A 13,537-nucleotide genomic window follows, 5' to 3' on the forward strand; every position below is an offset into this window, starting at 1 on the left:
GGCCAAGTGATGAAGCGGCACAATAACTGCTTGCTTGATCTTACCACTCTTTCTTTAATGTGTATGTAAAAGATATCAGGAGCCTTTCCAGGCATCTGTCAGGGTATTTGATGCTGTTAGATAGGGACCTTCAGTCTGTGTGTGGTTAGTGTGCGTGTGTGCATGTTTTACCAGTGTTTTGTATAGTGTGGTAACTACAGGGCAAAGTTTCAGGTTTTATAATAGTTGGGGTTTGTTTATTATTAAAAGCCTATAAAAATACTAATTAAACTGGTGGATTATTGCAGAGAATACAGTTCTTATGCTCTTGTCAGAGGAGTTTCATAGGTAATTGGTCTTGACCTGTATGTCGTCTTTAATATTTCGTTCGCTCCAGAGTATTATTACTCACTTCCTTTAAGACGATAGCTAGGCTTTTTATGCAGCTAAACTTCTGTTTAACCTTGCTATGAGAATGTGACAGTAGGCTAGTTCAGACAAGTTAACATTCATTTGGTAACCAGCCTGCTTACTCAGCCTGCTTCAACCTGCAGCAAATTAAATCTTTGTGAGTTCTAGCCGACAAGTGATAAAGTCATTCTGAATTATGTATAAAAATAAATGGGGTATTTTCAGTGCTCATGGCAGTAAATGAAATTTAAGATTTATGATTTATTCTTTGATTTTTGTTGGGGATGATTGAAATTTATTTCACTTCAATGTTTTTACAGTCTAATTAGGAGGATGCTGTATTTCTGAAATATAGAATGTGTTTCATTCTGTGCCCTGCAAAAATAGTAGGATCTAGAATCTAGATACAGAGATTCTAGTAGTAGGATCTAGAATAGTAGGACCTAAAAAAATAATAGCGTCTAGAAAATGTTTTTCTGTCCTCTCTGTGTTTCTTCTGAAGAAACCATTAGAAACAATATTTTAAACATACAGCCAGAACTATATTTATCCATGTCACCAAGAATTGTACAGCATCAAATATTTTGTTATTGCCAAAATGAATCAGCGATCTTTATTTAAGAGCTATTCATATTGTAAATTTAGCCCATGTGTTATCAAGATATTGCTTGGGTGCTTCTGAAGATTCTACTTGTGGTTATCAACCTCACTTGACCAGGACCGATGCACTTTCCAGAAGAGGGCAGAAGGCCAGGTGTACGCTTACGCTGTATAAAGAAATGTGTGAAGGGTACTTGAAATACAAGGATGGCACAGATGGTTCTGATCATACAAGAGTGGACAATTCTCATTTTTAGTTGTATCAATTAGTACATTTTTAAATGCAGTGTAGGATCACATCTTAAATATTATTGTGTGTATGCAGGCACCTAATAATTTTGTCTTTTAAATGACACTAGCTTTTTTCCATTTGCTGTTTTGTTAGTTTTAAAAAGTTGAGATTTAGGCATACAGCAAGAGGCAAAAGTGCTGTTTCTGTTAGCACTGGTTAATGAACATCTATCCTGTCTGTGCTGACTGCAGTTTCACCAGCACTGTTGGATTTGCGTGTGTCTGTGTTCATATGAGAAACATGGCCTTTGACATTAATAATGACCAAGATGGTATGAAATGTATTTTTTTAAGTAGCTGTTGTGATTGTGTCTTTTACAATGTCTGCTGATAAACTGTTCATTCAATGTAATATTTTTTTTCAAGATAACTTAAGTCTTTTTAATTAATTGTATCAGTATCTATCATCTTTAACATTTGCTTATTGATTAGGAAGGAAAAATTTACATTGAATTCATCAAAGCTTACCACTGTAAAAGTTGCCACATACAAATAATGGTTCAAACCTCAATACTTATTTAGGAGAAAATAACAATTCGAGACAGTTTTGTGTTCACAGTTCCCCTTAGTTTGTTTTGATACTCTGTGCATACATACCTGTAAAACTCAGTTGATGTTTCTTTGAATGTTTTTATGTAAGGAATCATTTGAGGTTTTCAGGCTTCTTTCTTTACGTTTGTATAATTAATTTGTCTTCTGCAGTGCAGTCTTCAGTTCGAATCTCAAAGCAACCTTAAAAAAACCCCACAAACCAACTCTCCAATTGAGACTATGACTTTAATAAGTGATCATTGCTTTGTTTGTAGATGACTCTAGCTGTATCGGGACTGACTTTTCCTTGCCATCGACTTACAGTTGGGAGAAGATCTTCACCCGTGCAAACCAGGGAACAGTCAGAGGAGGTAAGAACATCATCTTTATTTTACCAGTATGCTCTGGGAAGAAACAGGGAAGGTTCATTTTGCAATGATCACCGTCAGTAGAATTGCATCTTAAAAGAATCAATTTACAATTCCTGTAGCGCATAATTGTGTTGAAGTAAGGAACTGGCTTAATGAGTCATTGAAGAAAAAGAGGAAAAACAAAGTAAGCAAACCACAGTAAGCACTGAAAAATACTCCAAATTAAATAGAAGGTTGAAACATGTATTTTTTAGTATTAGCAGAAAGAGATGTTTGCAGATTATATCAGCTCCCATTCTGTTGTTTCTAACTATTAATAGTTTGGGTTAAAATTTTCAATGCCTTTGTCCTGCCTTAAAATGAATTTAATTTAAGCAGTTTCCCATTTTCCACACAATTTTCTTACCATTTTGTTTAGAGAACTGTGGCACATGAGGTTTATCTTGCTGCCCAAAAAGGATGTGTTTCAATCTGTTCAGCTCAGTTGAGTTGGCAAGACATAGCTGTGAGGTGTAGTCAGGATGCAAGCCTAGATATGTGTTGTTAGATAGTTGTTAAAAGTTTGAGGATGGTCAGACAATGCTGTTCTAGCTATACCTGAACCACTTAGCAGGTGAAATAGATGGTTCTTGTTTCCTCCTGGGATCTACCAGCATAAGTATGTATCATTGCTGCTCTACTTGCATTCTTTCAAAATTATGTGACTGAGTGTGTTCACTTTGTAGAGTTTTCTTGTGGACTGGTTCATTCAGTAAATGTTCTTTATTTGGAGTTCTTTATTTGAAGTTCTTTATGTGTAACTGTTGTAGAGAGAGATCTAGCATGTTTGGAGCTCTTTGATCGTCCCATGGTCACTTGCATGCTAGAGCTGAAATTTCATGTTCCATAATACACTTTGTTGCACCTTCAGGGATTCATGTAGATTTTCTGTAGTTTACTATCACTGTAACTTCTAGCTCAAGTGGAGCTGGAATAGTCATTCATGAAAAGAAGTCAATTTAGAGGCAAGTTAGCATTGAATAGTTAAAACCAAGGATTTTCTGAGCTGTTTTATGTTTCAGTGGACATGAAATCTGAAAGATCTGACAGTGGGAGTTGGAGGCACAGATGGGGTCTTAGTTCCTCGCACAAAAATGTTGGTTTTTCTCCTTTATATTGGTGTGCCAAATAAATCAGCCTGTCATTCAACATGCGGTAGCCTGGTGTGCCAAGTTAGGACTATGGGTGCTAAATTTGTATGTCGGAAACTGCAGTGTGATAGATAGGTACCTTTCCAAGGACTGTCCCCCACCATGCAACTATTGCTAAAGTAGATTGTGTCTGGATGTCTAAAATTATTGACAGGTTGTGTGGCTTTTCTCACGCTTTCTTATGCAATTAAACCAGCTGCAGTACCGTTAGATGGAAAATAGTCTTAACTTTGGATAAAATTTACTCAGCTGTGTGTGTACAGAGACAATTCCTTAGTTATTTAATAATGCATTTTGTCATATAATATTGCTCTGTTAACCAGATTTCTGTTAAAAATTAGGTCTTATTTATAAAAAGATGTCTGATAATGCTGTGTAAAACGGTAAAATAAAAAGCAGTATATCAAGGGTTTTTATAAAAATATGTCAATATTTTTCACTATGTATATATATATTTCGCTGAAGATGACGTCTGTAACAGAGGCTTATGGTGGGTTTTGGTTTTTGTTTTTATGTAGCAATGCACTGATGTTCATATGGTTAGTGACAGTGATGGGGATGACTTTGAAGATGCTACAGAGTTTGGAGTTGATGATGGAGAAATGTTTGGAGTAGCATCATCTGCCTTGAGGAAATCGCCAATGAGTAAGAGTTGACAGTTAATTTACAGCTAACTGGTGGTTGTACAGCAGTAGTGAAGCCAGAGAGATATGATGGGTCTGCATAATAAGAAACAGGAAAGTACCTTTTGATAGGAATGTTAGAATGGTTTGCGGGTATTGTCTGATGGATGTATCAAATGAAAATACTCCACCTGTAATTGGCAACTATGAAAGCTTCTCCCCATGGAGGAAGTTTTTTAACCTTATGTTTTTAACTTATAGTTGAAGAATAATAATTAAACTCAGAGAAATTATGATCTCTAACCAAATGTTCCTGTAGATACCTAGATTTCCGTTTTCCTGATTTGAAAATTCTACAGATTTTAGCTTCAGCATCTTGTGGTGATTAATATTTTTAGTCATTTACGTTAAACAAGTTTCTCCGTGATTATTTGCCCTTGAATTATGAAGAGGATTGAGCAGGAACAGTTACCTCCTATATGCAATTCTGTATACTCTTTATTTACTTTAGGCTTTTATTAGTGTTATTACCTTAGAAGTTTTTTGACAGCAAATGTATGTAATAATATGGAAAAAATTTTGGTGTCATGTATAGCAAGTTTAAAAAAAAAGAAAAAGTAACTAGCAATATAGTGAGTCAAGCCTTTCAAGCCAATCCTTTAATGTATTAAAGTAATTCCAGAGTGTTAACTCTGAACAAGTGATATATCGCATTACACTGGACTTGAGGATTTTACTGTTTGGAATGCCTGAATATATTCATGAGAGCATCTGGAAATTTCATGTGTTTCCAAAGGTTCATAGTCAATAGTCTTTCACAAACTTTACATGGACTCTTGGTAACCACTTCAGTAAGCTGTCAACATTAAAAAAAAATAATCTATGAAGCAAGTGAGTTCACGTATTAAAATCTGTTTTCCATAAGGTTGCATTTAATTTATTTTTTTCGGTTTTTTTAAGTGCCAGAAAATGCTGAAAATGAAGGAGATGCCTTATTACAATTTACAGCAGAGTTTTCTTCAAGGTAAGCTTAGCTTATTAACTGTGCAATTCTTGTTACAAACTAAGTAAAATTTAGTAAATAATGGCAATAAAAATAAACTAAATGTACATATTTTCATGTAGGATCATAGCATATTTAGGTATCCTAATCTAATTTATTTTAAGCTTAACTTTGTTAGAACTGATTCTGAAATAAAATTGTTTCTCAGTCCAAGTTAGAGTGACAGATCCTTGCCTGATTTAATTTGCAACTAATTAATGTCATTACTTAATTATGTAAGGGTCCAGAAGGATGATAAAGATTCTGATTATGTATAGTAATTTTAATATAATATATAGGAACAGAAAAGCTGAAACTGATTGATATTGAAAAATATATACAGAGTTGCAATAAGATTTTTTGCAATAATGAAGTGGTTGGATAAATCTCTACATTTAAAAAAATACAGAAATGATGCTTTTTTTAAACTTCATACATCAAATCATATGTTGTTAAGCAGTTGCCATGTTTCATCAAACAAGTGGAAGCTGCAAACCAATATACTGCAAAGTAATGCAAAGTTTATATGCCTTCTGTTTTCACTCCTCTGTGATGAAATGTTCATTTATATATATGAGATGCATTAATGTGTAATACAAGAATAGCCTTCAATTAACCTTTAAGAATATAATAAAGAAAGGAAATAAATCATGATTGAAAAATTATATAGAACTTAAGGTGTCTATGCATGTAACCAGAAAGTTTTTACGATGAAATTTGTAAGGTAGTAGTTAGTTACTTTGAGCTTTAGAATGTTGGGAGACAGATGGCTTCTAAATATTTCCCTTCTGTCCTTCAAAAGTGTAGTACATCATTTTTCTAAAGGTTTACCCAATGCATTATATTTACAGAATAAATGAAGAGGTAGAATATTGAAATTACTTATTTTCATAATTTCATATTAATTGGAAATTTTATCTCAAATAGATATGGTGACTGCCATCCTGTTTATTTTATTGGATCATTAGAGGCTGCTTTTCAAGAAGCCTTCTATGGGAAAGCTAGAGATGTAAGTGTGTATTAAAACTACTTTATTTAATATAGGGGGAAAATGGAAATCACTGTAAATGTTTCCTCTTTATTTTAAAAAAGGTAAACTACATTTTTGAGTTGTCTTGGTTTTATTGTTTGTGAAGAGTTATATTCATTTAGTTCACTGACTAAAATACTTACCTTGCTGGTTGTTGAAATTACAGTGAGTAACTCATGCTTCCTAATCATTCAGGCTGTATTTTTATTGGAGTCCTTTAGTCATTAGAGCTACTCTTTTTCTCCCCCCCCCGCCCTTTTCTTCCAGAAATAATGGTGTCCTAGCACCAGATAACACTGGCTGCGAGTCTTGTGGTTGACAAGTTCAATGTTGCATGTTGTAACTCCTTTGAAGGATGGCTAATCAAATTGTAAATTTAAATTGAAAGGTCTCTGAAATACAGTGTGTGCTTTTTTTCTTTGCACAGCCTTTATCTGCCAAGTGAATTCCAGTACTAAGATTTGGATATTTAGTTTTTCTGTGCATCCAACCAGACATCTCAAGTTTCTGTTATTCCATGCACAGTTTTCAAATCAGTATTTTAATAAAATTAGAATGGGGATAGTTTATTTACGTTTTGGTGACTTGATTCACTAAGGAGAAACCCAAACCCCTGCATAATTAAGCATAGATAAAGCTGAAACACAAACAAGAAAATCATGCTGTTTAAATTTACTTTTTATTGTCTTGATAGATATTTAATTTTAATATGAAGAATGTTTTGGCTTCCTGTAGTTATTCATATTGGAAGGAAGAACTATGTTATGTCAGGGGCTGTTCTGCTAAGTGTGCAGTGTTACGAACTACGCTGTATAGCTAAAGTTAACACATACTTAACATGTCGTGCACATGCTCTAAGTTTAGTGAATATTTTCATGTCTTTGCACAGATTTCAGAGCATAAATGGATACATAATAATTTAGTAGCAAAGTATTAATTTATAATAACTCATTAAAATGGGCCTTAATGCATGTTTAAAAGAAATCATTGATTCGGCAAGAAATGTGTTTGAGTTAGGAAGTTCACTTTGTTTCATTTCATCAGAAATGGTTGACAGCGTATCAGTATAATAATGGACGAGAGCCCATTAGGAACTTTCATAAATTTTTTTTATACCTATAAATCTGATATTAATGCAGTGCAGTTGCTTAGTTTGTTAATACTTAAGGTACTTCTTATACTACTTACATTGCACATCTGAAATTCATGTCACCTTACTTTTCTAATATTTTGCATTTATTCAGACCAGATCCTCATGAGGATAAAGTTATATATTTAGGAAAGTATTATTTTCGTGTCTTTTTTCTTTAATTTTTTTTTCCCGACTATTACATTAATTTTTCAAAGCTCTCCTCCCCAGCTAACCTGTGGAATGACATTATTTGTATTGTAACATTCTGACTTTAAACAAAGGTATGAGAATGTATAAATACCATTTATTTTTACTGCTTTTTTCCCATTACAAGTTTTTTCGATACTGCCTCCTGGAATTCATAATTGAGGAAAGGGATACTTTATTTTGTATGATTATGATTTCATTTCATAAAATAATTCAATAGGTTAATCAGTATGAAAAAAAGAAAAAGCTTAGGAGAAATTGCAACCTGTATGTCTTGTTTTCTAATTTATACTATGGAGGGCACTTAATTTTACCAGGGCAACAGATGAGCTTCAGGCACCAGCATTCTTCACTTGAAGTGAGAAATTGAGTTCCAAGAGTAAATAAAAACAAGATTGAAGGTTTAAATCCTCTGCTAGGCTTTTTGAACTTATATACTCATTAAATGTTTATTGGAGTGGTGGGATTACGAAGGATTTGGGTAGCTTCATCAACTGGTATATACTTAATCACTAAGTAAAACACTACATTTGATAGAGTGTTTCTCACGATGCCACACTCAATCCATCTTAATGAAAACCGCTTCAAACTGATTTAATTTGAGAGCACTTGGCAGCTTGAGTGCTCAGAGATCTTAGCCTTTTCTTGACAAATTCTCAACGCTGTCCAGAGCAGAAGGTGCACTCTACAGTTCAGGTCTAGTGAGACAGCCGTCAGATAGGTTTTTAATCTATATTATGGATACTTTTTCCCTCAAAAAAATCCCGCTATGCAGCCTTTTTGCAGAAATATTTTAATTTGGGTTATGTTAAGAAAATTAACTTATGTCAGAACATGTGTTTTAAACACAGATTAGGAGTTGAAATTCTTCTTTAAGAAAATAGATGTTCTGTTAAATCTTAATGAATTTTCTTTTCATGTGTTGGAAAAGAAAGTAATTGATAGTTGTTTAAGAAAATGTTACTTGAAGAAGAAATACCTTGTAAAAGTACTTTAGATGTTTGTCTGTTACTTGTGTTTTGTTTAGCTTTTATTATCATAGCTTTTCATTTCAAGTCTTTAGATAGTTAAGGTTAACATACATGATGGGTATCTTTTTTCCTTCAGAGCAACTGCTACCATGATAGTGCCAGTTTTAGATAGGAGAGATGGAATGAGGTCAAATGTAGCTCTACTTTAAAACCTGTATATCTCTTTAGCACAAAAATACGATAGCCAAGGTATAGAGCTTTGCCTTTAACAACCAGTGTCCTTGGCAATGAAATTCCCAGTTACCTCCTGCAGCCTGATAGTTAAGAGCATTGTGTGTTCATTTCCGAGGCTTATTGCATGTATAACACAAGAAAATATTGTATTCTATTTTATTTTATTTTATTTTTCAATTGAGTCAGGAAGAGGAAGAGAGATAGAGGTTTATTAACTTAACAAATAACTTGTTCTTTTGTGAAAGTCTTCCTCTCTTTATTGTGTCAATTGGAAAGAAGCGTTTCTCTGTTACATGAGTTTATGAAGAACAAGCTTACTCTTGCTCAGGTAGCTACACTATCCTGGAAATAGCTAGACCTGATGCCATGGAAGAAATTTTATAATGGCCAGTTTTAAACAAGATGTTTAGGGGAGCTTTCTTTGCAACTGAAAACAGTTTGTGGGTGCCTTGTGTTCTGAAATGTCAGGGGATTAATCCTAACTTAGGGTGGTATTGTTATTAATACAGGATCTTAATTGCTATATTCAATCTCATTGAGCCATTTACTTGAATAATACTAAAGTATTTTCTTTTATTGGAGCTTGTTTGCCTTTTCATTTTTATACATAGTTGCTGCCCTATTATATAAGAAAGAATAAAGACAGCTGCTTTATCTTTTCAGGAGCTCTTATCTTTATATACCTCTGTCAGATCACCTCCTGCTCCTCTCTCAACCTTTCTGTCCACTGACTTTTAATAAATATGTGAAACATCTCTCTTAGCACAAATTGGTATTGTCACCTCAATATATATTCCTGCATACTGAAAATGAACCATGTTTTTCTTCTCCTTGAATTCTGTCTTTTAGGGTCATTTTAGTGGCACCACCATCCCTCTCACATAGGGGTACTTTATTTCCTGAATACCTAGAAGAAAGTATGCTCCTTCCATGATTTGGCATATTCAAATAAAAGCTTTTTTTTTTTTTGTCTGGTGATAGCAGAATGTTCTTTTATACAGGGCTTTCTGTAGTATCATTTTTAATCTGTGTAACTCAGAAAACTGTCCTTTGTTATTATTTCAGCTAATTAAGTTCATGCTGAACTTAATAATGAAAAAAGATTCACAGAGATAATTATTCTGATTACTGTTAGAGCACATTATAGAAACAGCATTGACTACTCTCCAGTCGTCTTGTCTCAGAAGAGTAGTTTGAAATCCGTCTCTTTTAGATGCTACCTTGAGTAGAGAGGTTGTTCTCAATCCCAATTGCAAGACAACTTTTTGTTTTAGTCTTTGTCATCTCCCCCCCCCTTTATTCCCTAAATACTGCAGAGCGATGTCAAGGAGTACAGCTTCACCACCACCTTGGCTCCAGGCACATTTCGAATAAAGTCAAATTGCTACTCCTACATTTTATAAGGGGCTTGATCATACTGTGTATCCTAGGTGTGCTTTGAAAATGCATCTGTAGTTGAGCTGTCTGAGGGTCCTAGATGGAGAAATTACTGCTTTACAGATAAAACATAAATAACCTGAACAGTAATCTACATGGTCTGGTTGAAACTGTAGAGGACAGGTATAGAAGTATAACTCTAGGTTCCTGGGAAGAGTAAAGCAGTAAAGCATCTACAGTAGATGTCAATATATAAATTTCAGTTAAGTCCCATGTTAGTCACCTACATTTTCTTTCCAGTCTTGCCTGATACGTGTGTTAGCAATTCTGTCTTTTCATTTTTAAATTAATTCTGAACTTGTGGATAATTATTGTTTAGAAATTTTTTCTACAACATGCTAGCTTAGTAGTCTCGCTGTGTGCCTACACACGTTTATTCTTCATATCTGAAGAACAGCTTCATCTTTCATATCTGAAAGGTTAGTCCTGGGTATGGGTTTCTCTTCAGCATCCTCTGTACTTGATATTAAATAATGAAAGTTTTTTGAAATTGTCTGCCACACTCTACATTTCGTCCTCTTTCAAATTATATGATTTATAGATCTTATTTGAGTTTGGTTTTAATTACTGGATATTCTTTGCATTATGTAAGATATCACTACAAGTTTCATTGATTGAAATAGAGATACAACAGAATAATAGGATCAAATAGTTGGAAGATGAAAGTAGACTAAATCAAACTTAAAATAAAACACACCTTTACCTGGGAGAGTGGTTAGCCTTTTGAATGGCTTACCATGGTTCATATGAATTCTCTATCACTGATGTTTTTTTGAGACTAGATATTTTACTGAAAGATAAAATTACTGAAAGATTAAATTGGGAATTAGTCTTATGCCATGTATAATACAAAAGACCAGATCAAAAGATTACAGGGATTGTCTCACTCCCACTTTAGGAACTTGTGGGGTACAGTTTAATTTAGATCCTCTTCTACAAGGCTGGAGGCTGGTTAATGCCCCTTGTCTCTCTGTCTTTGGTGTCTGTATCCTTTCTTTTGGCTGCTGCAGGGGAATTTAATAATGCTTATCTTCTGCAGGTTTTGTCCTGTTATGTGTAATACACAAACAAGGCTTCCTATGAATCTCCATCTGCCCTATTCCTGCTTTAATCCTTTTTCAAAGTGGAGTAAATTCGAAGGTGTATCACCTTGGGACTAGGGAAGGTTTGCATTCTGCTTAGGGGAAAAAAGGGTTGTGTGTGATAGAGTAGCTGTGTCCAAGAAGGCTGATCATATGATCTCCAAGATCACCTTAGACAGGTAGATCAGATTGTACACTTCAAAGGCTTAAAGATGTGCAAATGTGTTCCTTTGTTCATTTCAATTAGTTTTCACTACATAAAACCTAGAGGAAAAATTAAGTTCTTGCTTCATTAGCCTACCAGCTTGAAAGAACATTCATGCCTCTAGCAGATGTTACATCATGAACATTTTTGTCTCAGTCATTACTTGAACTTGTAAACCTGAGATTCAAAAATAACCATTCAGGTCTGTGGTTTTGCTGAGCCTTGTGACTGTGTTGCTATTCTCATTCAAGTTCATATTCTTCTTGGGTATCTAAGTTATTCACATTGTTAGGAACTGGCTGAGAAGCTTGGATATCCCATTACTCACTGATTATCAATTTAGTCTCTCAACCTCATGAAGATCTATGTTTCTTTCTACCTCAGGGACAGCTTTTTCCTCATTTCTTCTAGTTCTGTAGAAAAGTGCATTCACTTTTCTGAAGTTCCAAAATGCAAAAATGGCCAAATGGATGACATAGCCATTTTGGTACATAAGACAGATCTTCAATGTGTTTGTCTCGTGTCAGAGTGTATGTACATGTTAGATCTCTTGGTCAGGTGCATCATTTTATGTGGCAGGAGGCTGCTATACTTTGGATGATGTGGCAGAGAGGTTTCATGGTGCAAAGCACTTAGTGCCATGGTTTAGTTGTGTTAGGTCGAAGGTTGGACTCGATGATCGCAGAGGTCTCTTCCAACCTAATAGATTCTGTGAGTCTGTGAAGGCTACAACTGAGAAGACTGTGCCTCTCAGGGGGTGCCCTGCTGAAGTACAGCATCCATCTACAGTCCACATTTCCTTCCAGGGTGCCATATGCCAGGCATGTTCCATTAACAGATCAAAATCGGGCAGGAGAGGGCTGCAGCGCTTCACTGCAAGTACGTAGTGGTGGATGTGAGGTAAGGGAACAGAGGCATGGCTAACTGAGACTCATGCGGTCTAAATGCAACAGAGGGTGCAGAAGAAAATGCTTGAGGTCTGGACTTTTGAGGGTATTTGAATAGCCAAGATGCTAAAAACAGTTAGCACCTCTTTCTCATGGCCCTTTTTCCTCTGAAATAAAATGAAACCTGGAGCTTAGAGTTCAAGCTTTTAGGATCTTAAATCTTACTGACATTGATGAGACTTAACACTCCCAAGTATGTATGCCCCTTCTGAAAATTACAATGTATGATTGCCTTATCTTCAGCATCCACATACTGTGAAAAATACATCTCTTGATGGCTTACGTTCCTGAATTCCTAAGGCCTTTGGAAGCACATGAGCTATTCAGTACTTAGAACCTTTTCAGTATCCCATACCTTCACAGGGACTAGCAAAAGTTCTTCCCCATCAGATTTACTTTCTTGGTTAAAATTCTATGCTAAGTGTATAACCCCTGAGTCATTAGGTTTTTGAGAATTCCAACACAGGACAGACTACTGCTCCATTAGTACGCTTCTTTTGTGGAAGTCAAGACTGTTCAACAGTTTAGTAAGCCTATTTTATAAGCATTAACTAAAAAATTCCCAGTATTAGTCATCATAGAATCCTAGAATTTACTTTGATTTTTCAAAGGCTTGAAATCAAAACAACGAAAACCTCCTTATGAATACATACTACCATGGGTTAGTTTAAAAAAAAAACAAAACAAAACAAACAAACAAAAAAAAAAACCAAAACCAAAAACGAAAACCACCACAAACCAAAAACAAACAAACAAAAAAACCCCAAAACCCCAAACCAAACAAAAACCCAGAGAACCCAACACACAACAAGAAGAAACTCCAAGCTGTGAGACTTCTGCAATAATGCATTTTTCCAAGGAAAACATATGCCTGGCTTCCACTAAGATTTTTCAAAGTCATGTATCAGCACTTCAGTTCCTCCGGCTACCTCTTTCCATTTGTCCTAGCAGTATGCCTATGCCTGACCTTAACATTTGGGATGAATTATCAGACAGAAGTACAGTCTTTTATATGTGATGGATGGTGAGATTTGCTGATGCGACAAAAATTACATTCGCTTGTAAAGTAGCTCAGTGTAAACATCTGTTGTGTATCTGCCTGTTCTGTTTACTAAAATTTGTCCCTAAATCTTTAAGCCTAAAACTGTACATATTTTGAAACATTCTGTTGTATGGAATCTCATATTTAACAGTTTCATGGGGTTGTTTCTTTGGAAGTAAAAGTGTTTCTCAAGAGCCTTTTTTTCTATCCGC

The 13,537-nt window shown here is 34.9% G+C and overlaps 1 protein-coding gene across 1 annotated transcript in view; it reads left to right on the forward strand.

The window, feature by feature from the left end:
- Positions 1–2,087: 2,087 nt before the first annotated feature.
- Positions 2,088–13,537, forward strand: part of FAF1 (Fas (TNFRSF6) associated factor 1) — a gene marked incomplete at its 5' end in the record, with an annotated part of 59,308 nt that continues 47,858 nt past the window's right edge. Inside the window, 4 exons of the mRNA XM_009696917.1 lie at positions 2,088–2,183; positions 3,892–4,018; positions 4,957–5,020; positions 5,966–6,047. Coding sequence (XP_009695219.1) covers positions 2,088–2,183; positions 3,892–4,018; positions 4,957–5,020; positions 5,966–6,047 — 369 coding nt within the window. The remainder of the gene's footprint in view (positions 2,184–3,891; positions 4,019–4,956; positions 5,021–5,965; positions 6,048–13,537) is intronic.

Source organism: Cariama cristata, unplaced genomic scaffold (assembly GCF_000690535.1).
Source record: "Cariama cristata isolate BGI_N322 unplaced genomic scaffold, ASM69053v1 scaffold13763, whole genome shotgun sequence".
Taxonomy (NCBI): domain Eukaryota; kingdom Metazoa; phylum Chordata; class Aves; order Cariamiformes; family Cariamidae; genus Cariama; species Cariama cristata.